A 26748-nucleotide genomic window follows, 5' to 3' on the forward strand; every position below is an offset into this window, starting at 1 on the left:
GAAAAGCTAGGCTGGTGACAAGGCCGGTGGGAAGGCAGGTGGCAATAGAGAGCTATGATGATAGACGGAAAAACTTCATTTCCGCAATAGCCGTTGAAAACCGATCTCCTAACATGTGACATTGCCAGAAACTGGATTACATCTTGCTGGGAATCACTCCCGTCCAACCTCATACTCGCCACTCCGTAAGCATTATAGATCTAGGACACGCAGAAAGAACCCCCACCCTACGCAATAAAAACGCCAGAAGGTGACCAGAGCTAGAGGCTCTAATCATGCAAATTCCTGAATTTTCGCATAAATCCACTAATGTCGACGGCTAGCGAAAGGAATTCAACTGACGAAGGGATTCCCATCTACCTTAAAGGCTACAGATCCTCTAGAAGTATAAGTCACGCCGATGTACTTGGTGCTGAAGTTGAATACTCGGGGAGTGACTCCTCGGAGGTAGATACAGGCTACGAAATCCATCTCGCTGTCTTCTGCGGTGGCTCTGCGGCCTGTGCTGTCCTTCCTAGAGTATCTGATCCACCTGGCATTTCAACCATGTACTTATAGTCATACTAGCCACAGTGAGGCCACCTTGGGTTCCTCAAACGACCCTTAGATCGCTCGGTTTCAGACAGGTGAAGGACCTGACGTTGGACGTTGGCTCAAACGGGAGACATGAATAAGCCGAAATGGGCGAGTTGAATTCCTGATAGAGAACCCGGGGTAAAAAATTCTCTTCTCGTAAATGTCGTCCAGAGAATCCGCCATGGTTCAATAGCGCAAGTCGAACTTGGATAGACGGGTGACCTACTTATCCTGTTATTGTAAGAGTTACCATCTAGCTTTCTCCATTGGGGAATTGATGGCAAGCAGGTGTGGATGGGATAAGACTAAACTGCCGTTTGAACAAAGGGTTGATGAAGCGATAACCTGTTGCGCAAGGGTTGTGATCAGACGAGTTGTTTCGTTGTGGGAGGCAGGGTAGGACCGCTCGGCTGGCCTTTTGATATGAGAATGACCGGTGCTCTTGATGATCTCATCTCAACTTAGATTGCGCTGTCAGCATGCCTAGCCTTTATGCTGACTTATAAGTTAACAGCGGGTAGGGTTTCTGATTTGGGTATGCTAAGGACGAGAATTTGCGCGAAAGTGATGTCTGCAAACTTCTCCAGCACAGATTTCATCGGGGTCTGTGGTTGTATCACGCCGTGAAACTTGCCTCTCGCTATGGTGACTCGAAAATCTGGACTAGCTCTCGTAGCCGGTTGCACCGTCGTTCTCAAACTTCCCACAGAGACCCCATTGACTGCCTTGGCCCTGGGTGACCTAGGTGGCGAAGGGGATTTTCTAAAGGCGTAATAACGTCATTGGAGGACTTCAAAACACGGTGAAGGTCGTAGCTGCCATCAAGGAGAGTCCGATTATTCGTAAAATATTATTTTCGGGTTCTGTGCGTGTCAAAAGACTCCTTATGAGCCAATCTTCGTCGACATTGAGATAGCTCTCAATGGAACTCGGCAAGCTGGCACCTTTCATCGTGTTTGAAGACGCTGATATCGACCTTGCAGTTAACGATGCAATCACTTCCAAGTCCCGACATTCCGGCCAAACTTGTGTACGCGTAAACACATTCTTCATCCATCAGAATATATACCAGGAGCTTTCGAAACGGTTCATAGAAAAAGTCAATTAATTCCGCATCGGTCACGGATTCAAGGACGGCATCACACATGGACCTCTCATACACGATCGCGTATAAGGTCATTGAACATGTCGAAGACGCAAAAGCACAGCGCGGTATTAAACACAGTGGCTTTAGAAGGGAGGGTAGTAAATATGGCATTGGGACTTTTTGAGAATTAAGACAATTAATTTTGGTGGCATCTCTCAAGCCACTCTTTAAACACTGTCTTTATGTCAGATCTGATCATTACAGCCACGTCTGGCCTGCCAACGCGCTGTAATGCTACTAGCTGATGGGGTGGAAGAGCTACTCAGTGGAGTAGGAAATAATACTTGAATACTCTTCCTGTTTGCCAACAGCGGATCTCGGCAATCTTGGTGGGTCTCTGATCGTATTATCGGCTATCGCGGGCCGAACTTAGCGGACAGTGCTGCGAGAGTCACTAAAACCTGAAGCAACTAGGTTCGTTAGTGTCTATGAAGCCAGGAGAAGACGTCATTCTTTACACATCTCCCGTTGCAAGCGTCATTCTCGGCACAGAGGAAGCGGCAGCTGAGGAGAAGTTCCAGGGAAAAGTTGGAGAGAAACAAGTTTGATATCTCGTATTTTGAATTGGTCATTTACACATGCGATGACGAAGGCTCTAACTCGTTCGAAGTAGAAGAACGGCACGCGGTGGGCGAAGAGGAAATTAAAGACTGACTGGCTCCTGATTATCAAATGTCACAGAGCGGTTTATACTCTACATGTGCATAACTTACACTAGTTAGAGTAGCTGGTGGTGTCTGGATGGTTGGAATTTTTGCTAGATTTCATAGAGTAACCGGCGTTCTCGTTCAAAGAAGCGTATTAATTAACCCGCAAGTATGTATACTAGTGCCCCCTATTTAACCCTATTTCCAGATACTACTACCATTATGCGCTCATGGCTCCAGGCTTCAATTGCTGGCAGATGAGCGATGTAATGTAAAAGGAGACTTTCCCAGCGCCGCAACACCCGTCTCGCCTATTGATACTAAATTCCGAGTCCCCACGTCTGTTTCCGTATGCGTATTTACCCATTTTGTCGACCTGACATTGGATTCTTCCAGAATTGGGTGTGCTGTTGTAGTATCTTATCAAGGTCATGATTGTTTACATGTTGACGAGGACGGCCGCACCGCCCATGAGAGCACCGACGGCAACGGCAGCAGTCGGCATAGAACCAGCGCCCTCGGACGAGCTCGAACTAGAGCTGGCGGTTTTAGTGACACTCGCAAGTTCGGAGCTGGCCGACGCGAGAGCCGATCTGAGAGAGGAGGAGGCAGAGCTGCGGGCAGTCTGGAGCACGGAGCTGATGCTGCTGATCTTGCTGCTGATACTGGCAGCGGCGCTGCTGGTGTTGATAGTATGGACAGTATGGGAAGAACTGTTTTCGGTGCTAGTAGCCGATGCGGCACTGGCTGTGGCGGCGCTCTTGGCCGCACTCTCGGCGCTCTTGGCAGCGGCACTGACGCTGTGAAGAGCGCTGGAAGCTTTATCAATGATGGAACTGACGTCGCTGTTTTGAGCCTGGATCACCGACATGTTAGTTGCTGACGGGATGGATGAATATGTCCTTGGAGAAGCTTACCCAGGAAAAGGCCGCAAGCATGAGGGTAAGAGTGATAGCAGAGACCTTCATTTTGATGCTCTCAAAGTTACTAGTAAGTATGGATATGTGGAGTTGAAAGTCTGGAAAAAGCTTGGTGACAGCGACACGGGTAGGAAGAGGTGCAGGAAGAGAAGAATTGAGATACGAGATGAGCGAAGAGACGATACATTTTATGTCTATTCAGAGCCTCTTCGTATTTTTAGATTCTATTCCATCATCACCCCTCGATCCCCGCGCTGATGTGGTGTGGCTTGCTGCGCCACCTACCGCTCTCCACCACGGATCTGCGGCTCTCTAGCAAGGAGACTCTTCAATCTTGAAGATGTTGGTAAATGAGTGCGTTACGTGGGCTCACCCCGTAATTTAATTGGTGCCACAACGGGGCGTTCAATGACCGCTTAATGTCTGCCTATACGTCGATGATCAGGGCCTCGGAGTTTTAGCCGGACACAGATACTTTCCACCAAAAACGCCATGAATCTGCATTACGGAATCATGATTTCGCACACCGCGCTTGCTCGTGTTCAGTGGAGATCTATGGTGGCTAACGATGGCTAATTCCGTCCGCTGGATGCTGCAAAATTCATGGCAGAAGCCGTTGGGGCTTGAACCTTCAAAAGTCCAGTAACTCTCTTGCATAACGAGGAGGACGTTAAATCCACAAACAAGCAGCCGGTGACCGCGTTTCCCCCTGCTGTTTAACTTTATGTGTGTTGCCTCAAGTCGTTGGACGAGATCATGTGAGAGAAAAGTTCTTGATATTCTGCCAGTCTAATGAAGGTCTTTGGGCCTGAAGGAAAATGACGATGACCTCGACTAGACGAGGCGCTCTGGGTACTGCGGGGTCTTTGGCTTCAGCTAGCTTATTGACCTGAAAGAAGAAAATAGGCTGCTGACGAGGCAGGTGGCGATAGACCGCCTACGATGGTAGAAGGAAAATCACTGCCGCGATAGCCGTAGTAATCTCATATCCCAATATGTGACGTGTGTGTACCGGAAGACCAATTGGATTGACCCTGGCGGAATACGAGCTGGCTGGGAACAATCCTCTGATACATCACCATCCTGGCCTTAGTCATAGAGGATGAGTGAGGGGTAAGGAAGTAACCAAAACATCCATATAATGACGCCTTCGAAGTCAGACCATTTGACCATACGATTTTGCCCCGATTGGCTTGGTCGTAGCGGATCCAACATCTCATATTACCCCCGTTTTTTCAATTCACTCTGCCCCTCCACTCCAAAATAGCATATGCCGTTCTAGGCAGAGGATCATATGTGTTCTCCTCTGTCTTAGGGAACATGCCTGTGCCGTAAGTATGTTACCTCATCAAAGACCTACTTGGCCAAGACCTCCTTATGGAGCATCGCAGCAAGATGACTAATTCACACAGCGGCCTCTGACATCATTGAATGCGAATGGGCCTGGCACTCAATACTGGCGTCGAGGAACGGTTGACACGATGGCCGATGAAGAGCTACTATGCCTGCATGGTAAAGCATATGTAGAAGGGCGAGATGCAGTACAATGGCTGACCTTCCGTCCTCGGATGGCGAAGGAGTCCGGTTCCGGCAACAACTTGGAAACGATTCTCCCCAACCCTTCAACGCCCTATCAATACTGCTGACCGATATTTAGCTAGATGAAATCGGTGAAGGCATCATAGCACTTTTCATCGCGCCACACCCAGCCATTCCTGCTCGGAACTCGACATAGTATTGTATAGCCAACAGACGACTAATGCACAGACAGAGCTTCGCCTGAGCCACAAACTGCGAAGCGAGCTGGGATTGCATTTCGATATTCCCAAGAAGCGTACACGGGGCAGAATTGAGTATTCCAGTATCTGGGAGGACCCGTTTGTCGAAGTCGCCTTCTTCCAGCATAGGGACGTTGAATTTGGCGGATTCGATTTTGGCTCTCGATCCCAGGTCTACCAAGAAATGTTGAGTGTTGCAAGACCACCAGATGCGCTTCCAGAGCTTTTGATCCGAGGTTGTAGCTGTGCCCAAGAGACTGCTCATACAGGTTGTTTCAGCCAGCGAGATGGTTATCCCAATCCAATGTGATGCATCCTTCTCACCATCGAACGTCTCATGCCAGTAGGTCATTAGAAGCAAGGCCTGGATTACTGTGACACGATCTGATGCGAACTTTAAATCGTACAGCAGCTTTGTTCGATGAAAATACAACTTGCGAGCGTCTATTCTCGAACTAAACCCCAGCATCCGTAGAAACTTCATGTCTACATACGCCAGAAAATAAAACACTTTGCATTATCAAGAGACTGATCTAGCCCTGGGTCTCGAATGCTCTATTGCGTTCTGTCAGTCGCTGAGGTTCAGGTTGCTACTGCGTGGTATTTGCTACATAGCTTTAAGGATATGTTTACTCTGCACGAAACGTTCCTCCAGCTCCTCACAATCGAGGAACGCTTCTATAAAGTTCTCTGCGCGGTCCCTTATGTCACTGGCAAAACTGGCGTCAAGTTAATTCGCGTCCCCTTAGGCAATGGAACTCATAAGCTCCCTCAGCACTTCCACGCTGCTGTGCTCGGCTTTGACAGTATATTGCAAAGCTGTCTTTGTCTTGCCCCAATCCTTGCGTCGAATGATGGCGTGCATGGCGGCATAGCGGGCCTCGTCAATGGATGAGAGCGAGTCCCTCACCAGCTTGATGATAGCAAAGTCGCCATACTCGGAAGTATGGTGAAATGGTGCGGTCTGCCGGGTACTTCGAACGAGAAGGTAGGGGTGTGGGGGTTGTCCAAGGCCAGATAAGGGTTTCTTGATTATTATATTGCAGATACCCCTGTCGGCCTCTCCAGACAATTGAACCATATGGTCATCTGGGCCGCCTCGTAGAGAAGGAGTCAGAGAATGCAGGGGTGAATATGATTCGCTTTGCTATTGTCCTCGAATAGGAATATTTCGATAGCTGACATTCTTAGTCATCTCCAGATCCCGGGTAGAGTTGCCCAGGCATCGCCGGAGACGTACCAGGTAATTAGATCTGAGTCCCAGGAGCTTAGGTAATATATACAGCCGTTTAAGGCGGTGGGATATGCGGTGATAACGGGTGGTTGAATGGAGTGTGGCGTGCCCTATGGAGCAGAGCAAAGTCATCCGGTTGGGCGCAATACGGAGCTGAACAGAGCCGCTTGAAACTGCTCGTCGGTACAGGTACATGTTCCTCGATAGCTGAAGACAAACAGACATAATGTCGGCCTTTTTTGACCAACTTGCTTGTAGCATCTTGTCCCCGAGGCGCATTGCGCCACTTGGACCGCAAAGGTTACCCGAAAGAGGAGAGAAGGCTGAGACTAATGCGGCCAAGGCGGCCAACTCGGCTAAGCCGCCTCCGTCCTGATACAAGAAACTTGTCGACTTCAGTCAGAGAGGCTGTCACAAGAAAAAAAGTTGTTCGAGCCTCAGGAAATAGCCGTGCTGGTCGTCAAGTCCTCAATGCTAGCAGTTGGCTGGCGTGTGGTAGCCATATTCACCAAACGGACGCATCTCCCCAGCCCCTCCCAATACGCTCATGAAGCTAAGGAATCAGGCTGGAAATACTGGATAATTCGCAATTCAGCCACAAGTGGAGATCGTTGAGTGATAGTGCGTTAAACAAATGCCTCATTCTGACATGCATTGCTTAATAGATGCAGCAACCTTGCAAGATTGAACGCAATGGGAATAACCTATTCTTGGACTACTCATAGAGGACCTCGTTACTCGCTGATGAATTTTCTTCTTTCCCCTTTTCCCTCTCCTTTTCCCTCTTTCCTCTTTCCTCGTTTCTCCAAACCCTGGCTCCAACTATTACTGGTCCTCAGCCCCCCTCGTCTGGATTGTACTCAGTGAAAGGGTGCGACAGTGATCGATACACGATGCGCAACGAAGCCACTGATGTCAGAGCTGAGACAGTGCTGTCGCAACCGACGGCCTAGTCTGCTCCATCTTGGCCAAACGTGCATCTATAGCGTCCACACCCGCTGAAGCCGTAGGATGAGGAGGTCTTGGGCCGTCAAACATGCCTCGACATTTGCCGCCCGATCTTCGAAAGCGACCCTGCTACTACTCGCACTCGGGTCGACATCGATGCTCGGCATCCCCGCCGCCAGATGTGGGAGGACGAGGTCACTGATTGAACGGCCATGATGCTCCGAGCCGCTTCTCGCCGGCGGTGTGACTGTCGCTGGTAGCACCGGTGGTAGTTCCGCCGCTTGCGTCATGATGCTGGCCGTCCTTGGCGGAGTCCGGGGTTCAACTGCGATGACGATTCGAGCGGTGGAGGGAGGCAAGCGGCTCTGGTTGTTCGGCCTCTTTCACGCTGGGGGCTGAGCGATGGTACTGAGAGCCCCAGCCGCTGGTCAATGCTGTACGGTCTTGCCCTAGCAGCTTTTGCAGGTTATTTATAATTATTACTATTAAATTTATAATATTCTTTATATAACTGAGTATAGATAATAAGAGAATACTTATTTTCTTTTAAAACAATAAAAATAAAAAAAGTTTTACTTTTTTATAATATAAAAATAATATACAATTTTCAATTTTTTTTTTTTTCATTTATAATAGTATAATAAAAAGCTTAGTACCCCCTACTAACTCAGTTTAAAAAGCCGTCTATTTCTCACGTGACTTTCTGGTTCAATATTCACAGCCGATTTACTCAGTGCATCTCACCTCCCACTCCTTCCTTATTCAATTTCGCTTCCTAACTACCAATCCAAGGCGTTCATAAGCGTCTTATTAACTTCACAGACTGTGCCACGCTACGTGTGCATAGAGAGGTATATTAGTTTCAAACCTCTCTCACTATTCAACAACTCTAAACTAGGTAGTTCCGATGGCCACTCTGGACCGTGTTATCGAAGCAGCTGAGAGGGATGCAGCAGCAACCCCGCCGGGCCACTCAGATCGAGCCGTACGCTTAAACGACCTTGGAATTTACCTTATCGAAAGGTTTACTCTCAGTAGCTCGAAGGAAGATCTTGATCGGGCTATCGAGGTTACTGATATGACGATTAATACTCTACCTCAACAGCATCCGGATCGAGCGCGCTACCTGGACAATCTTGCGACAAGGCTTGGTCTCCGGTTTGGGTTAACTGGCTCGATTGATGACCTTAATCGTGCCATTGATCTTGCCGATACAGCAGTGGAGGCTACGCCACCCGGCCACATTCATCGAGGCCGTTTCTTAGCCAACCTCTCGATTTGGCTTTGTAGAAGATTTGAGGGGATTAGTGTGATGGATGATCTTAATCGCGCTATTAGGGCTGCCGATCTGGCCGTGGAGGCCGTGTCGGAAGACTCCCCTAGTCGAGCTAATTATTTAAGCATTCTTGGAAATTGTCTGGGCAGGCGATACGAGCAAACCTCTTCTCAAGACGACCTCGACCATGCGATATCGGTTGCCGAGTTATCGTTGAAGGACACACGTCAAGATGGCATACATCGAGTCGTCTATCTCCACACCCTCGGGATGTGGCTTGGCCGGCGAGCTGATCGAACTGGCTCCAAAGTCGATCTCGATCGTGCAATCGAGGCTACGGATATGGCAGTCGAGGCTATACCGCTAGGCCACCCTGGCCGAGTCATGTGTCTCATCAACCTCGGGATGTTGCTCGGTAGGCGATTTGACATGGTTGGGTCGATGAACGACCTCAACCGCGCCGTCCAAGTTACCGATGCTGGGCTCAAGCTCTTATTGCCGAATAGCCCCTTTCAAACCGCCTGTTTAAACAACCTTGCCATGTGGCTTCTCAGGCGATTTGATCGGGCCGGCCTGATGGAGGACCTTGACCGTGCTATAAAGGTTGCTGAATTGGCGGTTGAAGTCACTGCTTGCGATCACCCCGAGCGAATCGTCTGCTTGAATTCGAGGACCTTGACCGTGCTATAAAGGTTGCTGAATTGGCGGTTGAAGTCACTGCTTGCGATCACCCCGAGCGAATCGTCTGCTTGAATTCGCTGGGATCTTGTCTTGGCGCGCGATTCGATCGGACTGGCTCGATGGACGATCTCAATCGCGCTGTTGAAGTTGCCCGTATGGCAATAAAGGCCACCCCTCACGACCACTCTCTTCAAGCAAGTCATTGGGATGCGCTTGGGGTATGGCTCGATAGGCGATTTGACCGGACTAGTTCGATGGATGATCTCAATCACGCTATTGAGGTAGCTGAGTTGGCAATAGAGGCAACTCCTCTAGACCACATGGATCGAGCCAGCTATTTAAACAATCTCGGGTGCTATCTCGACAAGCGGTTCCAGCGGGTTGGTTCGACGGACGATCTCACGCGTTCTCTTTCGTCTTTCATGGAAGGCTGGAATTGCCCAGGTACTCCGACGTCTAATCGTATTCGTCTGGCTCTCGGCGCCGCTGGCACATACGCCTCGCATTCAAATTGGGAAGAGTCAAGCCAGCTGCTCGAAAAAGCCGTGGAACTGCTTCCCGCCGTTAGTCCGCGGTCATCGGCACATAACGACAGGGAGCACATGCTCGCAAAGTTCGTGGGCCTCGCTTCCACGGCGGCCGCTGTCGCTTTAAACGCTGGCAAGGATGCCTACGACGCCTTGAAGCTTCTCGAGCTCGGCCGCGGCATCATTGCTAATCTGTTGATGGACATGCGCGGGGATATTTCCGATCTCAAGCAGATGCATTGTGGTTTGGCAGATGAATTCATATCCCTCCGTGACGAGCTCGATTCGACAGCGGGTACTCAATCTCCTGCGGTTCCCAGCAATAGTACGTCTTCCTTGGAATCGCAAGCGAAACGACGTCGCGAAGCAGACCAGAAATTCACTGAACTCATCGCCAAGATTCGTGCTCAGCCAGGATTTGAGAGCTTTTTCCTGCCGCCAACTGCAGATGAGCTAATGGCCGCTGCGAACCAAGGCCCTATTGTCGTTGTTAATCTGAGTTCGTATCGTTGTGATGCTTTTATTGTTGAGCACGATCGGATTTCAGTGGTGGAGTTACCTGCTCTCACGTCAGAGGAAGTACAGAAGCGAGCCCACAGTCTGCATTCACATTATCTAACAGCCTCCTTCGACATGGAATCACTGTTGGAATGGCTCTGGGATGCTATCTGTCGCCCATGCCTAGACGCACTCGGCTTCAAGGATCCACCTTCTGATGATAATTGGCCTCGTGTGTGGTGGATTCCCACGGGACATCTCAGCCGGCTTCCTCTTCACGCAGCAGGAAGCTATGCTGTGGCGTCTACTCATACGGTCATGGACAGAGTCATGTCAACATACGCTTCATCTATCAAGGCGTTAATGCATGGACGCCGATATGGCATTCGAGGTCACACCAACCCTGAGCCGGACTCGGCTCTCCTGATTGCTATGCGCGAAACACCGAACTTGTCCACGAGTGGACTGCTTCCGTTCGCCGTCGATGAGGTGAATATGCTAGCAGCACTCTGTCCCTCGCTCCGGCTCAAGCCGATCATGCCACCACCACGCAAGGATGAGGTTCTTAAGCACTTACAGACGTGTAAAATATTCCACTTTGCAGGCCATGGGCAGTCGGATCCGGCAGACCCTTCGCAAAGTTGTTTGCTTCTCGAGGATTGGAAGACGAACCCACTGACGGCGGGTGCCCTCCGGGATCACAGACTGCAAGACAACCCTCCGTTTTTCGCCTATCTCTCGGCTTGCTCGACGGGGGCCAACGAGGCGGACAGATTTGCCGACGAGGGAGTTCATCTTGCCCATGCCTTCCAGCTCGCAGGCTTTCGGCATGTTATTGGGACGCTCTGGAAAGTATCGGATAAGCATTGTGTTGATGTGGCCAGAGTGCTCTACAGGACGATGGAGGACGAAGGGATGACGGACTTGGCCGTTTGCCGGGGCCTCCATCGTGCCGTCAGGGCGCTGCGCGACGGTCGAATTGAGACGGAATGGCAAGAGAGAAATGCTACCTTGCTGAGGCAAGCAAGCAGTTTGGATGAAATTAGGGATGTTACTATTTGTAACGAGGATGCAAAGCTATTTTACTGGGTTCCTTATATTCATTTCGGTGTATAGCTCCCTAATAATTTGGCGTTAAATAGGGAATTTTATTACAGCTTGAAGAATAATAAATAGTAGAGCTAGTGTTAAGAGGTTAGAATGCCCTAGTATATATATATCCAGAGGGGACTAAAAGCTTAATAGTATTATATTCTTTATTGTGTTACTTAACAAAGTAAATTAAAATACAACCCTAATATATAATAACAGCCTTCCTCCCCCCTTTTTAAAGTAAAAAAAAAAACTCTTTATCTATTTATACTCAGCTAAACTCTCTACTTTTAAATTAATTTTAAAGCAGGCCTTTTTTAACTTTCTTTTAATAATTTTAATAACTCTAATAATTATATTTTATTCTAGCTAATATTATTTAATATATATATATAGTAAGTATTGCAGTTAAGTAAGTATTGCACTTTTCTTAACTTTCTCTAAAGATATTATAATAAGAATACTATAAATCATTTAATTAATTAAAATTACTTACTATACTCTTCTCTAGATATCTTAATTATTATTTAATAGGTCTTTATATTATAGCTAGATTTGCTATATATACTATAGTATTAAATATCTAGTCTAATTAATCTTTTTTAATTACTACTTCTTAATAATTTAACTACTACTTATATATTTATATTTATTTATTTATTTATTTAGTATACGCTATTTTACTTATATCTAGGCCTATAGAACTCCTTTAACTAATTCAGAGAGGAAAAACCTTCTAGCTATCTAGCTATAGGATAAAAACCTCACTGCGATTTCGCTCTGCTACCTTAAAGGGCTTGTTGTTATCGTCAGGTCTATACTGGTAAACTCATCACCAGCCTTGTCCAGGTTGCATAATATGCATTTGCCCGCCTTTCGGTCTCGGCTTCCTCTAGGTTGTAGAGGAGCCATATTTATATTTATTTAATTAATTATTTATCTTTCTTTTTTTACTATTATAATTTCTTTTTTTATAATTTAATTTTTTTTACTTTTTAATATTAACTTAATATTTTATTTATCTTTTAAAAAATTTTATTTTTAGTAATTAGTAAGATAACTTAATATATAATTATTTTTATTTTTTTTATAAAAAATTATAAAATCTTTAAAATTAACTTTAAAAAGCTACTTTAATATCTTTTAATTTATTTTTTAAGATATTTAAATTAAAATTTAATCTTAATTATAATTTTTAAGATTCTTAAAGCTTAAGAAATTAATAACTTAGCTACTTTTTTAATTAGTATTAATATTTATAGCTAAATATTAAATTTTAAGATTATAATTTCTAGATTAAGAGGAATAAAATTAGCTTTTTTAAAAACTTCTTTAATATTTCTTTTTATTATAATAGCTTTATATATTATATAAAAAATTAAAAAGAATTTAATTTTTAAAATATAAATTATAAAATATCTAATTAATTATTCTATTTTTTAATTATAAGCTTATTTTAATATATTAAAATATTTAATATTAAGAAGCTAAAAAAAATAAAAAAATAATAAGATAATATATAAAGCTAAATAATTTTCTTTTTTTATAATATTTTTTAAATTTAATAAAAATAATAACTTTTATAGCTATTAAGAATTAAAAAATAATAAAAATTAATTAATTAATTAATTATATATTAATTAAAATATTTAAATTACTTAAAATTAATTTTATTATTAATTTAATTATTTTAAGTTATTATAATAGCTTAACTACTTAAAAAATTACTTTTTTAATATTAATTAATAAAATAATATTAATTTATATTAATAATAAATAGCTAGATTATTTAGTTTTTTATATTTATTATTTTAATAATTATAATCTATTTTTAATTTTTAAATTATATTAATTTTAATTTTAAATATCTTTTTATATTTATAATAATTATTCTATTTATAATTATATTTATAAAAAAATTAATTTTATTAAAATTATAAATATTATTTAATTAAATATTATATTTTATAATTATATTTACTATAAATTAAAATTAATTATAAATAATAATTAGATTTTTATATTTAGTTTTTTAATAATTATATTTATAAAGAAAATATATCTTAAAATCTAAATATTACTTAATAAAATTATAAGCTTAATATATACTAATTAATAGTATATTATAATTAATAAGTAATTAATTAGCTATTTTTTTTATATTATATAATTAAAAGGAAAATCCTTATAAATTTAAATTAAAAATAAACTAAATAAGAATCTATTCCTCTATATTAAATAGCTAATATAATTTCTAGATAGTATTACATCGAGATTAGATATCTTATTACTAGCGATATAGGTAATACTTAGAAATCTTATAGGTTACTGCAGCATATTAGATACTTAGCTTTAGGTTATTTTAAAGAGCTTAAAGGGTAAGAAGGATTCTAGCTTTAATATTAAAGGTAGGTATATTAAGTGGTTGAGAATTAATTAATTAAATATAAAGTTAGATATAGAAGGGAAAAGTACAATGCTTACTTGACTGTAATGCTTACTATATATATATATTAATTTCTTTTATATATTTTAATAATTATATTACTTGTAATTATATTTAAAAGATTTTGAAATTTTATTTATAATTTATAATAAAATCTTTTTTAATTTAAATTTATAATTAAAATAGAGATTATATAGTAATTTCTGTAATATCTTTAAATTAATAAATATATTTTAATATTAATAAAATATTTTAATTTAAATTCTATTTTTCAATTCTATCTCAGTAACTTACTTATTTTAAGAGAGTAAATAGAATTTAGATTCGTGCTATGTTCTTATACTTACTTATTTCTTTTATATTGTCGATCCATCTGTATCGTACAAAATCCCTTTGCTGCCTCCGCCCCGAACGTGGTATTGTCCGCCTGGATCCGTTTATGTAGGAGCGCTCGCCAAGCGAAGCCTGCATGCGGCATTTGCCGGCATATCCGAGCCCTGCTTGTATACGGAGAATAGATTGGTAGAATGTGCATCTAGTGCACCCAGAACACAGCAGATCTCCCAGTAGAGTCTCTATCCCAGCTTCAGACACAGGTGCAGCCACCTGCGATGGTGGGCGAATTGCTGAACGGGACGAGAAGCATAGGTCACGGCTGGCGGACAGCGAGTGCCAAAGATTTGTCCTTGTGATGGAGATTGACCTCGATTGGGTTAGTAAAGCGGGATGCAGATGAATTGCACAAAGCAACAAGCCAATTAAGAGGCGCCAAATGGTTCCCGACGTGATTCCTGCTTATGTTTGGCATGAATGCATATGCCACAGTTGAAATGCCATACAGCCCACCACATTGTGTTACACCAGGCGGAGTTTGGAGTCGGAGGAAGGAAAGTGATCAACTGGTAAACTTATATATCTCTGTGCTTTCTCTGGGGAAGATGAAACATGCATGCCATACGAATCAGCTTCCCCCAGTTGAACCCGTTTACATTTCCGTTTCACCAATTTCCTACATTCGACATGCGCAGCAATCAAGCATGCATCCTTTGGCTCCTCTCCTTCCTTGTGGGTTCTGCTCATGCGGATTCATTGGACGACTTTACAAATAATCTCCTCTCTGATCTTGCCCCGTACGGTCTGCCCGATCCTATGTCGACCCAAGAAGGCTGATTTTGAATACCTAGAATCCTTGCGCTGTTTGGCGAACGCGTTACGATGCAGTTCATGACACAATCTCTCGGTTGGGAGGACTGGGTGGCCCTAGCAATGGCTCCATTGGGCATCATCACTATAGTTGTCAGCGCAATCCGGGTGGGTGGTCCGATGCTTCTCAAGGCCGTGGTCGGTCGAGCAAGAGAGAACACGGCAGTCGCTGAGATGGAATTGATGTCTTCAACATCGAGAGAAGTGGGCGAGCTTTACAATGGTGAAAGTATTGTGCGGTGCCAAGGCGAGGCCCCTGTTTGGGAGTTCATCTATCTTACTCCAGAAAATTCCGAGCACCTGAAAGAGCTCAAGTTGGAGTTCATGTCTCTTGATGAAGCGGTTAAGCAGGGGCGCTTGAAACAATTGGCACCCATCCAGCCTCCTGAAGATACACCAGTTGGAAGAATCTCTCGAATCCTTTCTTCCCTAGACCCTCGACCAGGTGAGTAGCTGCTCTAGTTTCCATTGATCACGCCCTTATTTAAATTTTATGAGTTAGGTATGCAGAAGAATCTCAGCGACATTGAGCAGCAAACGTCTCAACCAGTTGCATCCAATACCTCGCGAAATTCGGAACCCAAGGCAGGCCCCTCCAACGTCATTACCGTCATCCGACAAAAGACGGAGGATGCCCCGAACATAGCCCTGAACCTGCAAGACAACAGTCGCGTCAGGATTCGGATCGTTGCAGCGATCGGGGTATTGTTGCAAGTCGGTGTCTTGGTTTTCTTTGGCATCATGTCTTATCAACGCAAAGCTCGGGGCCATTTCCAAAAGGACAACACGGCTGCCGCCAACTACGCATTTCCATTGACCTTCTCTGGTACCATGTCTCTCGTGCTCGGCTTGTTCTTGTGTGCCCGCGTCGTCGACAAAAAAAGCGGAGAAGAGTCCTATGGGGTTGGCGAACAATACAGCATCCAGATGTACTGGCTCCAAAGAAAGGGGAGAGTCAGTGATCAGGATTCCGAGTCATATGCAATATCCACTTCCCACAAGATCAAGACAGTTACCATGTCTCGCCGAAAAAATGCTAAGGAAACGATAGGGGAAATCAAGAATGGGGAAATCAAGCAGGAAGGAAAGTCGGAAAGAAAATGGTTTGACCTTCCGAAGCTGACCCTACAAGTGGAGACCATATCCGGTGTCATTTTCGCCATTGTCGGCTTCATCTTACAGTTCATCGGTCTGAGAAAGATGAATTCATATGCGACACTGGCTCAACTTGGAGCGGTCGGACTGATGACGATACTTCGAGCATTGGTACGGCCAGGGTTTGCAACAGGCCTAGACAACTCAAAGATACCAAAGCTATCACCCGACTTTGAGCTCGATTGGTTGGCCTGGAAACTCGTTGCTCGATGTAATCCAAGTGAGTTATTACTTTCCCATTGGAAATAAGCCTCCTAAGTTTCCAGAAACAGCATCACCAGCATCTAGCCAGTCAGAGATACCACCACCATCAGGTCAGCAAGACGTGAAATCCTCTTCAAACCCGCCCAGGACAAACTCGCCACCGGAGCACTCAACAGGCAGCCAGTCAGGGGTAACTATGGAAACGACTCCCCCTCAGGTATCACCACGGCAAAATCAGCAAGGCACGAGCAACCCACCCCCAAGGACGAAGACAGAGCCGTCAAGCGAAGACAAAGAAATGCAGCACCAAACGGGAATATGGACTATCGTCACACCGGTAACGAATTACAGACCGCTTTTTTGCGGGAATCTTCCAGTCAAATCAGTTCCTCAACGGGTAATGAAAGCTCGAAGGGAGCTCTGTGACCTGGTCAAGTTCAAGGGGCCGGCGAGCGAGCAGGCCGTCAGTCTTGCATTGGCGATCGAAAAAATGATGAAAGCACTATTCCCGAGCGGCAAGGTGCAAGGGAAATCGGAGCTGACATGGTTGCTTAACGTCTCATACCGTTTGCCAGGCTCCTCCAAACATAACCTGTCGAGAGCCAAATTTGTCTTATCTCACGACAAGGACAAGGACACTTGGAAGGTAGTCGAAGGGGACTTTGATGCAGCTCTATCACTCTGGCTGTACACGGTCACAAAGCAGCAACTGAGCACGAAAGATGCAGAAGGCAGCAACTGGCGCCGCAAGCAGGTCCCTCATCCAAGCATCAGACTCATCGGACCGAGGGAAGCGAACCAGAGAGGAACGTTGATTCATGATATAAAGTGGTGGGCTCCACAGGGATTGAGAATGGTCCTTGATGTCATGGAAGCTCCATCTGCAGAGTCCTCAGACCCTCAAACGAGTCAACCCGATTCCAGGGAGTTTGACCAGATCAGAGTGGTTGGTTGCAGTCCTTTCCCAGTACCCGACCAAAGTGGCGACACCGTTGCAAAGCGCAAATTAATTACCCGCGGTGTCGATCCAAACCAGGATGGTTATGCTCTAGGAATTGAGTCTCGAGACCCTTTAGAAAAACTCCTTGCGAAGGATCTTCTCTTCTCATTCCTATGTTCAGCAGCCAAGACACTCCCAGCGCCAATCAGCAGCGAAGTTAAAACACAACAGCGTGCGAGTGACACATCATCCCATAAAGACGGCAACTACCTGTGCAACCAGAACTTGACGGAGATGGCAAGTTCGCTCGTCGAATTTGGATTCACGTGAGAACAGGAGGCCTTACTTACCATAATCTCGGCGTTGAGCATGGCCAAGAAGTTGCCTTCCCCTCAGCCAGTGTTCGACATGGCCTGCCTAGAGGCCAACAAGAAACGCAAAGTCCATGATTGGGAGGCTGCCACAAACGAGCATTTGGAACTGTGGCGCAAGGCACAGGAATATGCCTCACACAGCTGGGAAATCTGGGCGCGAGGGGTCGCAGTATTGGTGGAGTACCTGTTCGACGTCAACACTGAATTACGATTGAAGAGTCAAGAGAACGAAGAACGCGACCAGCTAGCTTCATTGCGGTACTCTAGACTTCAGTTCGAGGGGATCTTGTCAGAGTCTAAGCGTCCCGAATACTTCTTCGACCGCCTCGCAAGGTTGTACAAGATACAGGGTCGTTTGGATGCATGGAAAGATCTCGAGTTGGTGCATACAGAAGGCTACAACAAGGAAGAAGCTCTCAGTGACTTTCCTAGTTAAACCTCTTGATAAATACAGCGATTAAATAAGTCTCATTATCAAAATCCATAATATAAAGAAATCTAGAAATTGAAATAATTTTTAACTATTTAATAATTATACCTAGTCTATTTTAAAGTTTAGAGTATATTATATTTGCTTGTGATAGGTTTTATATCAAGAGGTCAAGGTGCTCGAATATACATACCCAGAGGGCGGACTCAAAGCTGAACATTAAAAAACAACACCAACAATAATTAGATTCCATATAGTTAATTCCATTCTAGTCATAGTGTTCAACGCGATGATGATAATAATCTTGATAATTGCTTAGGCGCGGGTGAACCGGGCTAGTCCAAGAGCGGTTTTCTGACACCCTCTGACTAATGTCATGATATCGATCTCTTTGAGGCTTCGTAATACATTGTCATCTTCCAACACCAACCAGTCACGGCCCTGAATATCCCTGCATGAAACCAGGGAGCACCATCGTTTGTGGGGCATAAGCTTACACCCCCTTGGGCTTACCCCTCTAGGCAAAATAGATTCCATCCCGCTCCTTTAGCGCACCAGATGTGGTTTTTCATTATTCAGCAGCACACATTGTACCGTGTACAAATAGGATGTGGTTAATGAGGGTTTAAAATTGATATTTTGTTCATCACATTCGCGGAATTTCCATTGACAAAGTATAGATATAATGGATAACAAGGCTGTTTGGCTTAACGGTCCCGGAACGGTGCCTTTTGTCGGCCCAGCGCCGGTTCCAGAGCCTGGAGAGGGTCAACTTCTCGTGAGAGTATGTTCAGTCCGGAACTATTGGTCTTTTGGGTGAAGTTGCATTGACATTGACACCCTTGACTTAGGTGAAAGCGGTTGCAGTCCAGCCAGGGGAGTGGAAGATCCAAGCAGGCATTATTCCGATTCCGTTGAAGTACCCTACGATCATAGGCAGTTAGTATTGATTCTTTTAGTCTGCCAACTTCTTGCATGTCTCCCACGGCACACCACTCACTGTTGGTCTATTTTTAGTATCCTTGTCAGGTGTCGTGGAGAAAGTCGGCCCTGGAGTCACTCGTTTCGGTCCCGGAGACCGCATTGCCAGTAACAGCACAGGAGTTCTCCGTAACGACGCCCAGTTTGGAGCGTACCAGCGTTTTGCCCTCGTGCCGCAAGCGTTGACGTCAAAGGTGAGCTCACATGAGCCCTGGCCGCCCCTCTGGCTTGAGACTAAAGTATACTTCCTCGGCACAGATCAGCGAGACGCCCTTCGAAGATGCAGCTTCCCTGGCGACTGCATACGGGCCAATGAGTGCCCTGTTCCTCCACTTAGGCCTTGAGCGACCCTCTGGAAGAACTGAAGCTGCTAAAAGGGACGAAAAGGTGCTCATCTGGGGAGTTTCATCCTCCTTCGGCGCCTTTGCGGCCCAGATTGCCAAGATTGCTGGTTACACGGTCGTCGGTACTGCTTCCGGTGGTCATGCGGAGCTGGCTAAGACAGTCGGTGTAGCTCACTTCGCAGACCGGGATGCACCCTCCGTCGTCGAAGATGTTGCGGCTTTGGGCCCGTTCAAGGCCGTCTTAGGTGCCGCAGACTCGGCGGACGATCAAGTGAAGATTGGCGAAATCTTGGCTGCTCAGGGTGGTGGACACTTCCTGTCTACTATGGGTGTACGCCCCGGAGTGAAGCTACCCAATGGCGTGACGGGCTCGTTCCAGCAGTTTCTGGACGACTATCTCGAGCCTGGGAAGAAGGAATTCACGGAATGGGTTTGGTGGAGCTTCTTGGAGAATGCGTTTGCTGCCAACAGTCTCAAGACGATTCCACTCGAGGTCAAAGGTGGTTTATCGAAAGTCGTCGAGGCTTGGGGGCTTCTGCAGCAGGGGAAGGTGAGCGGCAAAAGGCTCATTATACTGCCTCACTTAGATTAACAATCTGGCTTTCGAGCTATTTACTAAGAGAGGAGTGGCTTATAACGGTCTGACACAGCCCCTTTATCAATGGCAATAGTAAGCCCTACACCATTGAGTTTCTAATTCTCCATTTTGGCAGCATCGGCACATTCTCGCTGAATAAGAAGACGGTGAGCTTCACTCCTAGGTTGGATGGAGATACTAAAAGGAGCTTTGGTGAACACGCTGTCAATCCTCACGGCTGCGTTGATAGGTGCGTTCGGGTCGCCCTTAAAGTCGAAGCAATACAGCATCCTGCTCAGGGAAATGAGGAGGTTGTGCCAAGCAACGGTGTTGCCGACGCACACTCTTCGGCCTGTGGAAATAATTTGTCAGTCTTTGATCCACATCGTGTGAGGACATCGCGAAGCTTACCAGAGCCGAAACCCAAGTGTCCCTTTGTAGGTGCGTTCAGATCTTCGTCGAGGAATCTTTCGGGGTAAAATCGTTCCGGATCTTCATAGTCCAAGTGAGAGATTGCCCAGTGGTTGTATGTTACAACTGCTCCGGCAGGGAGCTTGTATCCTTCAAACTCATCGTCCTTGGTCAAGGCGTGGGGAATTCCGGTTTCGGCAATGGCAGGCCTGATTGCAGAAGCGCTCGGTCAGTCATTGTGAGAAGCTGTGCAAGATGTGATAGACGTACTTCCATCGAAGGGACTCCTTGGCAACGCCCTTGATCAATGGCAATTGATCCATATCGCTGAAGTTCGGCAGGCGTTCAGCGTTGGCTCCGCACGCCTCGTCGAGCTGCTTCCTAGTTCTTTCAACCCAGTCAGGCTGCAGTACCGCGGCTGCCAAGGCCACGTTAAGGGTTAGACGGGTGGTGTCGGATCCTGCTTCAATCAGAGTTCCGCAAATGTAGTAGCACTCCTCGGCTTCGAAATCGTCCTTGTTGCTGTCCAACAATTCCGTCATGAAGCACGGCTTTTGGGTCCCAAGCTTCCGTCTCTCTAATAGATCATCGAACAGCTTCTTATATGCGCTGCAAAGGTTAACTTGGGAATGCTGGGTCAAGCAGGGACTGGAGCTTCTTACTTTCTTGTGGCATGTTGAAGACGAGTTCCCCACCAACGCCAGGGTTGCCACGATGCCGGGATGGGCGCCTTGAGGAGCCATGGGAAGATGTCAATCAAACACTGCCCGGGAAACAGGTAAGGGACAAACTGCTCTGCGTTTCGAACCAAGTTGGCCAAATCAGGATCGCCCAGGTCTGATCGTACTCCGTAAGTGACACTCATGATGACGGAGTTTGAGAAACGGGCATTGGCCTCCCACCACCGTTCCGGCTGGTTCATGTAATGATGGAGGAGAGCGCGCGACTCGACGTCTTGATACGGTAGAAACATGGTCTGCTTGGTATTGTTGAGAATCTGGTGCATGGCCTTTCTCTGCTTCCGCCAGGGTGCACCGTAAGGCATGAGGAGAAGCCTCTTGTGAGCCGAAATGATCTCGTTCGCCATGGGTAGATTTTGGCGGCAAGAGTATATCGCCGCTCGTTTGTCCAGCAACTCGGTGACTACTCGCCGAGAGTTGAGAAAAACCCATGTGGCTCTGCCGAATTTCATAGTATACCTCGAAGCTACATGTTAGCTTTGATTGACGTGAGACTAGTGGGTGACCAGTAAAATAGAGAGGTAATGGTGTTGTTATCATGGGGAGGGAGTAGAGAAATGGGGTGGGCGTACATCTCTCCCGTCTTCTCGGCGAGCTTGGTCGCAAAGGGACCCTGCCCCTCCAAAGGCATCTGGAAGCTGTTCCCAAAGAAAGGCACTCCAGGGATAGGATTAGGAAGTATGTATTTGGACTGGTGCAAGAAACTGGTGGAGGCGGCCCAAACAGCCCAAGCGACGAGACCTAACCCGATCAGCAAAAGCCGACGGTCGACGTCTCCCGCATCCCGATTGAACCATGGCCGGATGTCGCCGACGCGAACCGTGGGAAGGCCCATATTTCTTTTAGATTCCAGCCGAGTAAATCTTTCAAAAAGAAGATGACAAACCAGCCAGGTTTGCTGTCGGATGAAGACAAAAGAACTGGACAAGACATCTCCATCAGTTGTATAAGTAGCATCGAGGCATTACAAACCTCCACGTCCAAGCATACCTGGTGATTTGATGGACGAGTGCCACGCTCCCATTCCCTGATGGTGTGTCCACAAGCCCGATCCTGGTGGAGACAGACATTCGGCTTCCCGAACGTGGCCCCGAATGGCATATGAGCCGGCTTCTCCCCCCCGAAGGATGACCTTTCGACTGATGCTACCGCGAAGAGGATTTTGGGCTGGGAAATTGGCCCGCTCGGGGCCAGCAGAAGAGTTCCAAAGCCTACCGAGGCATGCTCCGGGTGGGGAGCCGGGAGATGGAGGCCCTCACACCATCCATTTAGTATACACCCTACGCCTTCAATTGATAATCAACTTCAGCAACCGCCACTCAACATTCTCCCAATAGTGAATGCAAAACTTGGTTCTCGTAATGACTAGCCCGCAACCTAAGACACTCCAAGGCAAGGTCGCCGTGGTCAGCGGTTCCTCGTCAGGAATTGGAGCCGCCATCGCCCAGGAACTGTCCTCGAGGGGCGCATCAGTAGTCATCAACTATCCTTTCAGCGGAGAGAAGGAAGCCGCGGAGGCAGTTATGTCTTCGTTGCTCGATAGTGACAACGCGAGGATTGTTGAGGCGGATCTTGCCACTCTGGAAGGACCCCGTTTGCTCATCGAGGCTACCGTCAAGGCATTTGGCCAGCTTGATATTCTCGTCAACAACGCCGCCGTCTGCTGGCCAACCCCCATCGACGGTCCTGACGATCAGCAGGTCTTGAAGAACTGGGATGACATGGTCACCCTCAACGGACGAGGCACTCTACTCCTTACGCGAGCTGCGCTCCCTGTCATTTCCCGCCAGCAATCGCGCATCATCAATATCTCAAGTGACTCAACACGATCCCCGGAGCCAGATATGACAATATACACCGGCACCAAGGGCATGATCGAGGCATACGCGAGATGTTGGGCGAAGGAGCTGCCGCGGAAGTATGGCTGTACGGTCAACACTATCGCGCCCGGTCCCATCGCCACGAAGAGGATGCTATCAGCGCCCCCGCAATTTCTCGACGTGATTATGAAGCAGACGGAGAAGAATCCGGTGGAGAGCCGGCTGGGCACGCCGGAAGAGGTTGCATACGCAGTGGCGATGCTGTGCGAAGAAAAGGCAGGCTGGATCAACGGGCAATACATTCCGGTTTGCGGTGGTTCTTACATGACGTGATTGGCGTAGGATATTAGAATGAACTGTTTATGGTAAAATCCGACTCTTGTTGACAGCCAGTGAGGCCCAAAAGGCTCAAACCGGTGCGTGTCCTGAGCCATGTGATTTGAGTCTGAATAAACATTGAGCAAGACATGAGCCTTGGATTGCACCTGATAGTGACAACAATGTGCCCGAGGAACTGCACACCAATTGACTGGCTAACTAAAGACGCGTGTATTGTTGGTTGAACATTTCTTTATTCTTCTGCCACTATAGTCCTTAGCCGCCTCCGAGGGCACACCCGCGAAAGTGTGAGATGCCTCTCCCCGACGACAGAGGCAGTGGCAACTCTGCACGCCGAAGCTACCCCAGAAGATTGGGTTCCGGCGAGGCATTACTTCGTTGGTACAGGGGCACCCAAGTTGGAGGGACGCTGCAACCGCATAACATAAATAGTCGCCCTTTAGCCTCGTTGGGTTCTCAGCCAGCCCTGCCTTCAACCCACCCTAGACCTTGACGATACTATACACCAAAGCCACCCAACCCAGCGGATCTCCTCTACCCATTGCCTACCATGTCGACTCAGTCCAGAACTGTTACCGGACCGGTGACTTGGTTCATCTCGGTGGGAAAGATTCCTGGCTGGGAGCATGACAAGTTCATTCAAGAATACACCGTTGTTCATGCCAACATGTCGATTCAACTACACAAGATGCTCCCTGCGTTTGTCGACTACAAGCAAGTCATTCCCGACTACGAAGTCTCCGGAAAACCCCTCCGCGATGAGCCACGCCAGGACAGCTGGGAGGCCTTGACGGTCCATATCTGGTCCAGCATTGACATCCTCTTTGCGGGCTTTTCTGACCCGGGCTATCGCGCCAGTGCTGGCAAGCACGTCTTCTCCAATACAGATGACATGGTCGGCGGCCTCTCGCAAGTCCACGCCGAGCATGCCTCGACGGAACTCGACCATGTTCCGCATCCCCGGGCGCGAGTTACCGTCTTCCACCGCAAGGGCGCCATCGCGGGCCAGGGAGACGACGAGACTGAACAATGGCTCGATTCTCGCCTAGGCACGGGCAAGAAGCTGGTGGAGGGCGATACGAGGCTCCTCCGCTATCGCCAGTACATCGACCGCACTCCGGCCGATGTGTTGGATAAATTCAGCGGAACGCTCTTTGCCAATGGCCGGTGGCACGAGTTCGCGGCCGAAGAGGAATACGTCTTCAACAACACGCAGGACGCCGCGGACTTTGTCAACGAGCACCGTCAGTGGATCGAGGCCGGACAGACGCCATGGATCATGACGGGTATCGCAAACGTGATTTGGGGCAAGGATTAAGGATCATTGTTCACGGGGATGTTGAGAGCGGTTTGCCGGGTCGGGATGCCGAGCTGTGATAGCTTCGTATTCTCCACCGGAGCTCGGCTCTAGGATAAAGACGCGATGCTACCCAAGTTGCGGCTGGTTCAAAAGACGTTTATAAATGTAGGCGAGACCTTGTATTCATCCATTCCACTCCAATAAAGGCTTCCGTCAAATCTTGTGCTTTACAACTGGGTGTCAGCCACGCAACGATATCAATCACCCTCATCTTCCATCCGCGTACCATCTTAATTCCTTGCTGCCACCTTGGTCTGTCTCGTCAAGGCGCATCAGGAAAGCCAACACGTACACAATGGCTGCTTTTCTCGGAAAACAGAATGAGCCTCATCCCGAGTACCTCAAGGTAGCACACTATCCAACCCGGACAAGCCTCCGAGCGATGATGCGATTTCCCATGACATATTCTGACAATCTCCCCATCAATAGCTCCTCCAGGCTGGCCCTCCGCCTCTGCCTCCCAAGGACATATCGCTTCTACGCCTTGGCCAAGCCGGAGGAATAAAGCAAAGAGATGCATCTGCAGGTCCTGTTACCGAGGTGTTCCCTGTGAAGATTGATGATATCAAGATCCCCGTACGAGATGGTACCGAGATACCAGCCCAAGCCGTTGCGCCCGTCAAGGCCAACGGCCCTCTGCCTCTTGTCGTCATGTTTCACGGGGGTGGCTTTTGTCTCGGCGAACACACGGATGACATTCAACTTCACTCTAAGCTCGCGTCCGAGTTGGGCATCGTAATTCTCAGCGTGGGATATCGCCTGGCACCCGAGGCTCCCTTTCCAACTGGCGTCAACGATGCGTGGGATGCCACGAAATGGGTATGATTTCTGTTTTCCACTGTCCCCTGAGACACAGAATCCTCATCCGTGAATAGGGCTACCGGAACGCCGCCTCTCTCGGCGCAGACCATGCCGCCGGTCTCATCGTGGGAGGCGTCTCTGCGGGTGCGAATTTGGCTTGTATAGTGGGCTACGAGAACCGCGACGCAGGCAACCCGGTTCCTATCACTGGCCTGTTCCTCAGTGTTCCTCCTCTGTGCCCTTCTCACGTTCTTCAGCCAAAATATGCCAACGACTACCTCAGTCAAGAACAGAACCGCGGGCTTTCTCCGCCTCCCGACGAACTAGTGGTCGTTTTTATGGGTGCGTCATGGCCCGGACCGCTGCATTTTCCAGATTCTTTGGCCAATAGCTAACCAACTAACTACACTTCGTAGACGCCTTGAAACCGGATTTTTCGTCACCTCTCTACGTACCCCTGAATCACCCGGACGGTCTTGGTGGCCTCCCGCCTGTATACTTCCAAGTGTGTGGCCTAGACCCACTCCGAGATGAAGCGCTGATCTTGGAGCGGGAGCTCCGAGAAGACCACAAGATTTCTACCAAGGTCGACTTCTATCCGGGATTGCCTCATGCCTTTTGGGAGTTTTTCCCAACACTGGAAGAGCCAATCAAGAAGTGGACAGACGATACTACTACGGGGTTCAAATGGCTTTTGCGGTCCGAGTAAGGAAAGAGGAGAGAATTGAAATGGCTGAGGCGCGCGCCATCGAAGGCGGCGCCTTGGCGGAGTACTATCCATAGTTTTCCTACAGGCTTCAACATCTAAAGATAAGGAAATAGATTAGTCAAGCTGCCGCTCAATTCAATCCGTGGCCTCTCTAAGCAACCAAGTTCAACAAGCTGACACCCCGACACTCGGTACAATAGGTACCGGTAGCGTATTCATTTGCTCGTCGGCGGTCGGTGACAGTCTGCGGTCTGAGGAGACGGGGAACCGGAGGAGCTGCTGTCTTGCCCGAGCTGAGAGGGGCCGAAATTGCTCAGATCGGCATCCCCCGAGCTTTTTGAATAGTTCGGGGAGGTTATTCCCCCGCTTCGCCGGATTTCCCATCGAGTGGAGGACGCAAACCGGGGCAATTAGCAAACTAGCAGCATCTAGGCTAGCCACTTTCTTGACGGCGGCCAACTAGATCACGACTCGGGGCTTCGGTACCTCAATGCCCTGCTTTGCTCCTCTTCATCCGTAGTGGTCACTTCCCCGTCCCCGATGTGCCGTCCCCGTAACTCTCTTGGGACATGCTCGGCTCTGGGATTACT

At 47.3% G+C, this 26748-nt stretch overlaps 10 protein-coding genes across 10 annotated transcripts; 7 read left to right on the top strand and 3 right to left on the bottom strand.

Moving 5' to 3' along the window:
- Positions 1-2506: 2506 nt before the first annotated feature.
- BGZ61DRAFT_142808 (uncharacterized protein) lies at positions 2507-3419 on the bottom strand. Its single transcript, XM_046237292.1, has 2 exons — positions 3288-3419; positions 2507-3226 (listed from the first exon to the last, which is right to left on the bottom strand). The coding sequence occupies exons 1-2, from the start codon at positions 3336-3338 to the stop codon at positions 2810-2812; spliced, it is 468 nt and encodes a 155-aa protein (XP_046096680.1). The 5' UTR covers positions 3339-3419; the 3' UTR covers positions 2507-2809.
- A 2394-nt stretch (positions 3420-5813) lies between these two features.
- Positions 5814-6149, bottom strand: BGZ61DRAFT_539244 (uncharacterized protein; the record flags this gene model as incomplete). The annotated part of the gene is made up of 1 exon (XM_046254769.1): positions 5814-6149. One exon carries the CDS (start codon positions 6147-6149, stop codon positions 5814-5816), a length of 336 nt encoding a protein of 111 aa, XP_046096681.1.
- A 2008-nt stretch (positions 6150-8157) lies between these two features.
- BGZ61DRAFT_562387 (CHAT domain-containing protein) lies at positions 8158-11348 on the top strand (the record flags this gene model as incomplete). Its single annotated transcript, XM_046255849.1, has 4 exons — positions 8158-9129; positions 9219-9770; positions 9822-10245; positions 10357-11348. The coding sequence occupies 4 exons, from the start codon at positions 8158-8160 to the stop codon at positions 11346-11348; spliced, it is 2940 nt and encodes a 979-aa protein (XP_046096682.1).
- Positions 11349-14985: 3637 nt separating this feature from the next.
- On the top strand, positions 14986-16377 carry BGZ61DRAFT_367833 (uncharacterized protein; the record flags this gene model as incomplete). Its single annotated transcript, XM_046241831.1, has 2 exons — positions 14986-15315; positions 15559-16377. 2 exons carry the CDS (start codon positions 14986-14988, stop codon positions 16375-16377), a joined length of 1149 nt encoding a protein of 382 aa, XP_046096683.1.
- Positions 16378-17641: 1264 nt separating this feature from the next.
- Positions 17642-18082, top strand: BGZ61DRAFT_539248 (uncharacterized protein; the record flags this gene model as incomplete). The annotated part of the gene is made up of 1 exon (XM_046254770.1): positions 17642-18082. One exon carries the CDS (start codon positions 17642-17644, stop codon positions 18080-18082), a length of 441 nt encoding a protein of 146 aa, XP_046096684.1.
- Positions 18083-18761: 679 nt separating this feature from the next.
- Positions 18762-19993, top strand: BGZ61DRAFT_367749 (chaperonin 10-like protein; the record flags this gene model as incomplete). The annotated part of the gene is made up of 4 exons (XM_046241816.1): positions 18762-18860; positions 18928-19015; positions 19094-19251; positions 19316-19993. The coding sequence occupies 4 exons, from the start codon at positions 18762-18764 to the stop codon at positions 19991-19993; spliced, it is 1023 nt and encodes a 340-aa protein (XP_046096685.1).
- A 101-nt stretch (positions 19994-20094) lies between these two features.
- On the bottom strand, positions 20095-21964 carry BGZ61DRAFT_367807 (cytochrome P450; the record flags this gene model as incomplete). Its single annotated transcript, XM_046241828.1, has 5 exons — positions 20095-20330; positions 20390-20598; positions 20660-20998; positions 21052-21588; positions 21702-21964. 5 exons carry the CDS (start codon positions 21962-21964, stop codon positions 20095-20097), a joined length of 1584 nt encoding a protein of 527 aa, XP_046096686.1.
- Positions 21965-22490: 526 nt separating this feature from the next.
- BGZ61DRAFT_499254 (uncharacterized protein) lies at positions 22491-23282 on the top strand (the record flags this gene model as incomplete). The annotated part of the gene is made up of 2 exons (XM_046251380.1): positions 22491-22549; positions 22625-23282. The coding sequence occupies 2 exons, from the start codon at positions 22491-22493 to the stop codon at positions 23280-23282; spliced, it is 717 nt and encodes a 238-aa protein (XP_046096687.1).
- A 556-nt stretch (positions 23283-23838) lies between these two features.
- On the top strand, positions 23839-24606 carry BGZ61DRAFT_485006 (uncharacterized protein; the record flags this gene model as incomplete). Its single annotated transcript, XM_046249668.1, has 1 exon — positions 23839-24606. One exon carries the CDS (start codon positions 23839-23841, stop codon positions 24604-24606), a length of 768 nt encoding a protein of 255 aa, XP_046096688.1.
- Positions 24607-24943: 337 nt separating this feature from the next.
- BGZ61DRAFT_485007 (Alpha/Beta hydrolase protein) lies at positions 24944-26158 on the top strand (the record flags this gene model as incomplete). The annotated part of the gene is made up of 4 exons (XM_046249669.1): positions 24944-24994; positions 25078-25467; positions 25524-25791; positions 25866-26158. The coding sequence occupies 4 exons, from the start codon at positions 24944-24946 to the stop codon at positions 26156-26158; spliced, it is 1002 nt and encodes a 333-aa protein (XP_046096689.1).
- Between the last annotated feature and the right edge of the window lie 590 nt (positions 26159-26748).

The sequence above is a fragment of the Ilyonectria robusta genome (genome assembly GCF_021365365.1).
Source record: "Ilyonectria robusta strain PMI_751 chromosome Unknown BGZ61scaffold_33, whole genome shotgun sequence".
Taxonomy (NCBI): Eukaryota; Fungi; Ascomycota; class Sordariomycetes; order Hypocreales; family Nectriaceae; genus Ilyonectria; species Ilyonectria robusta.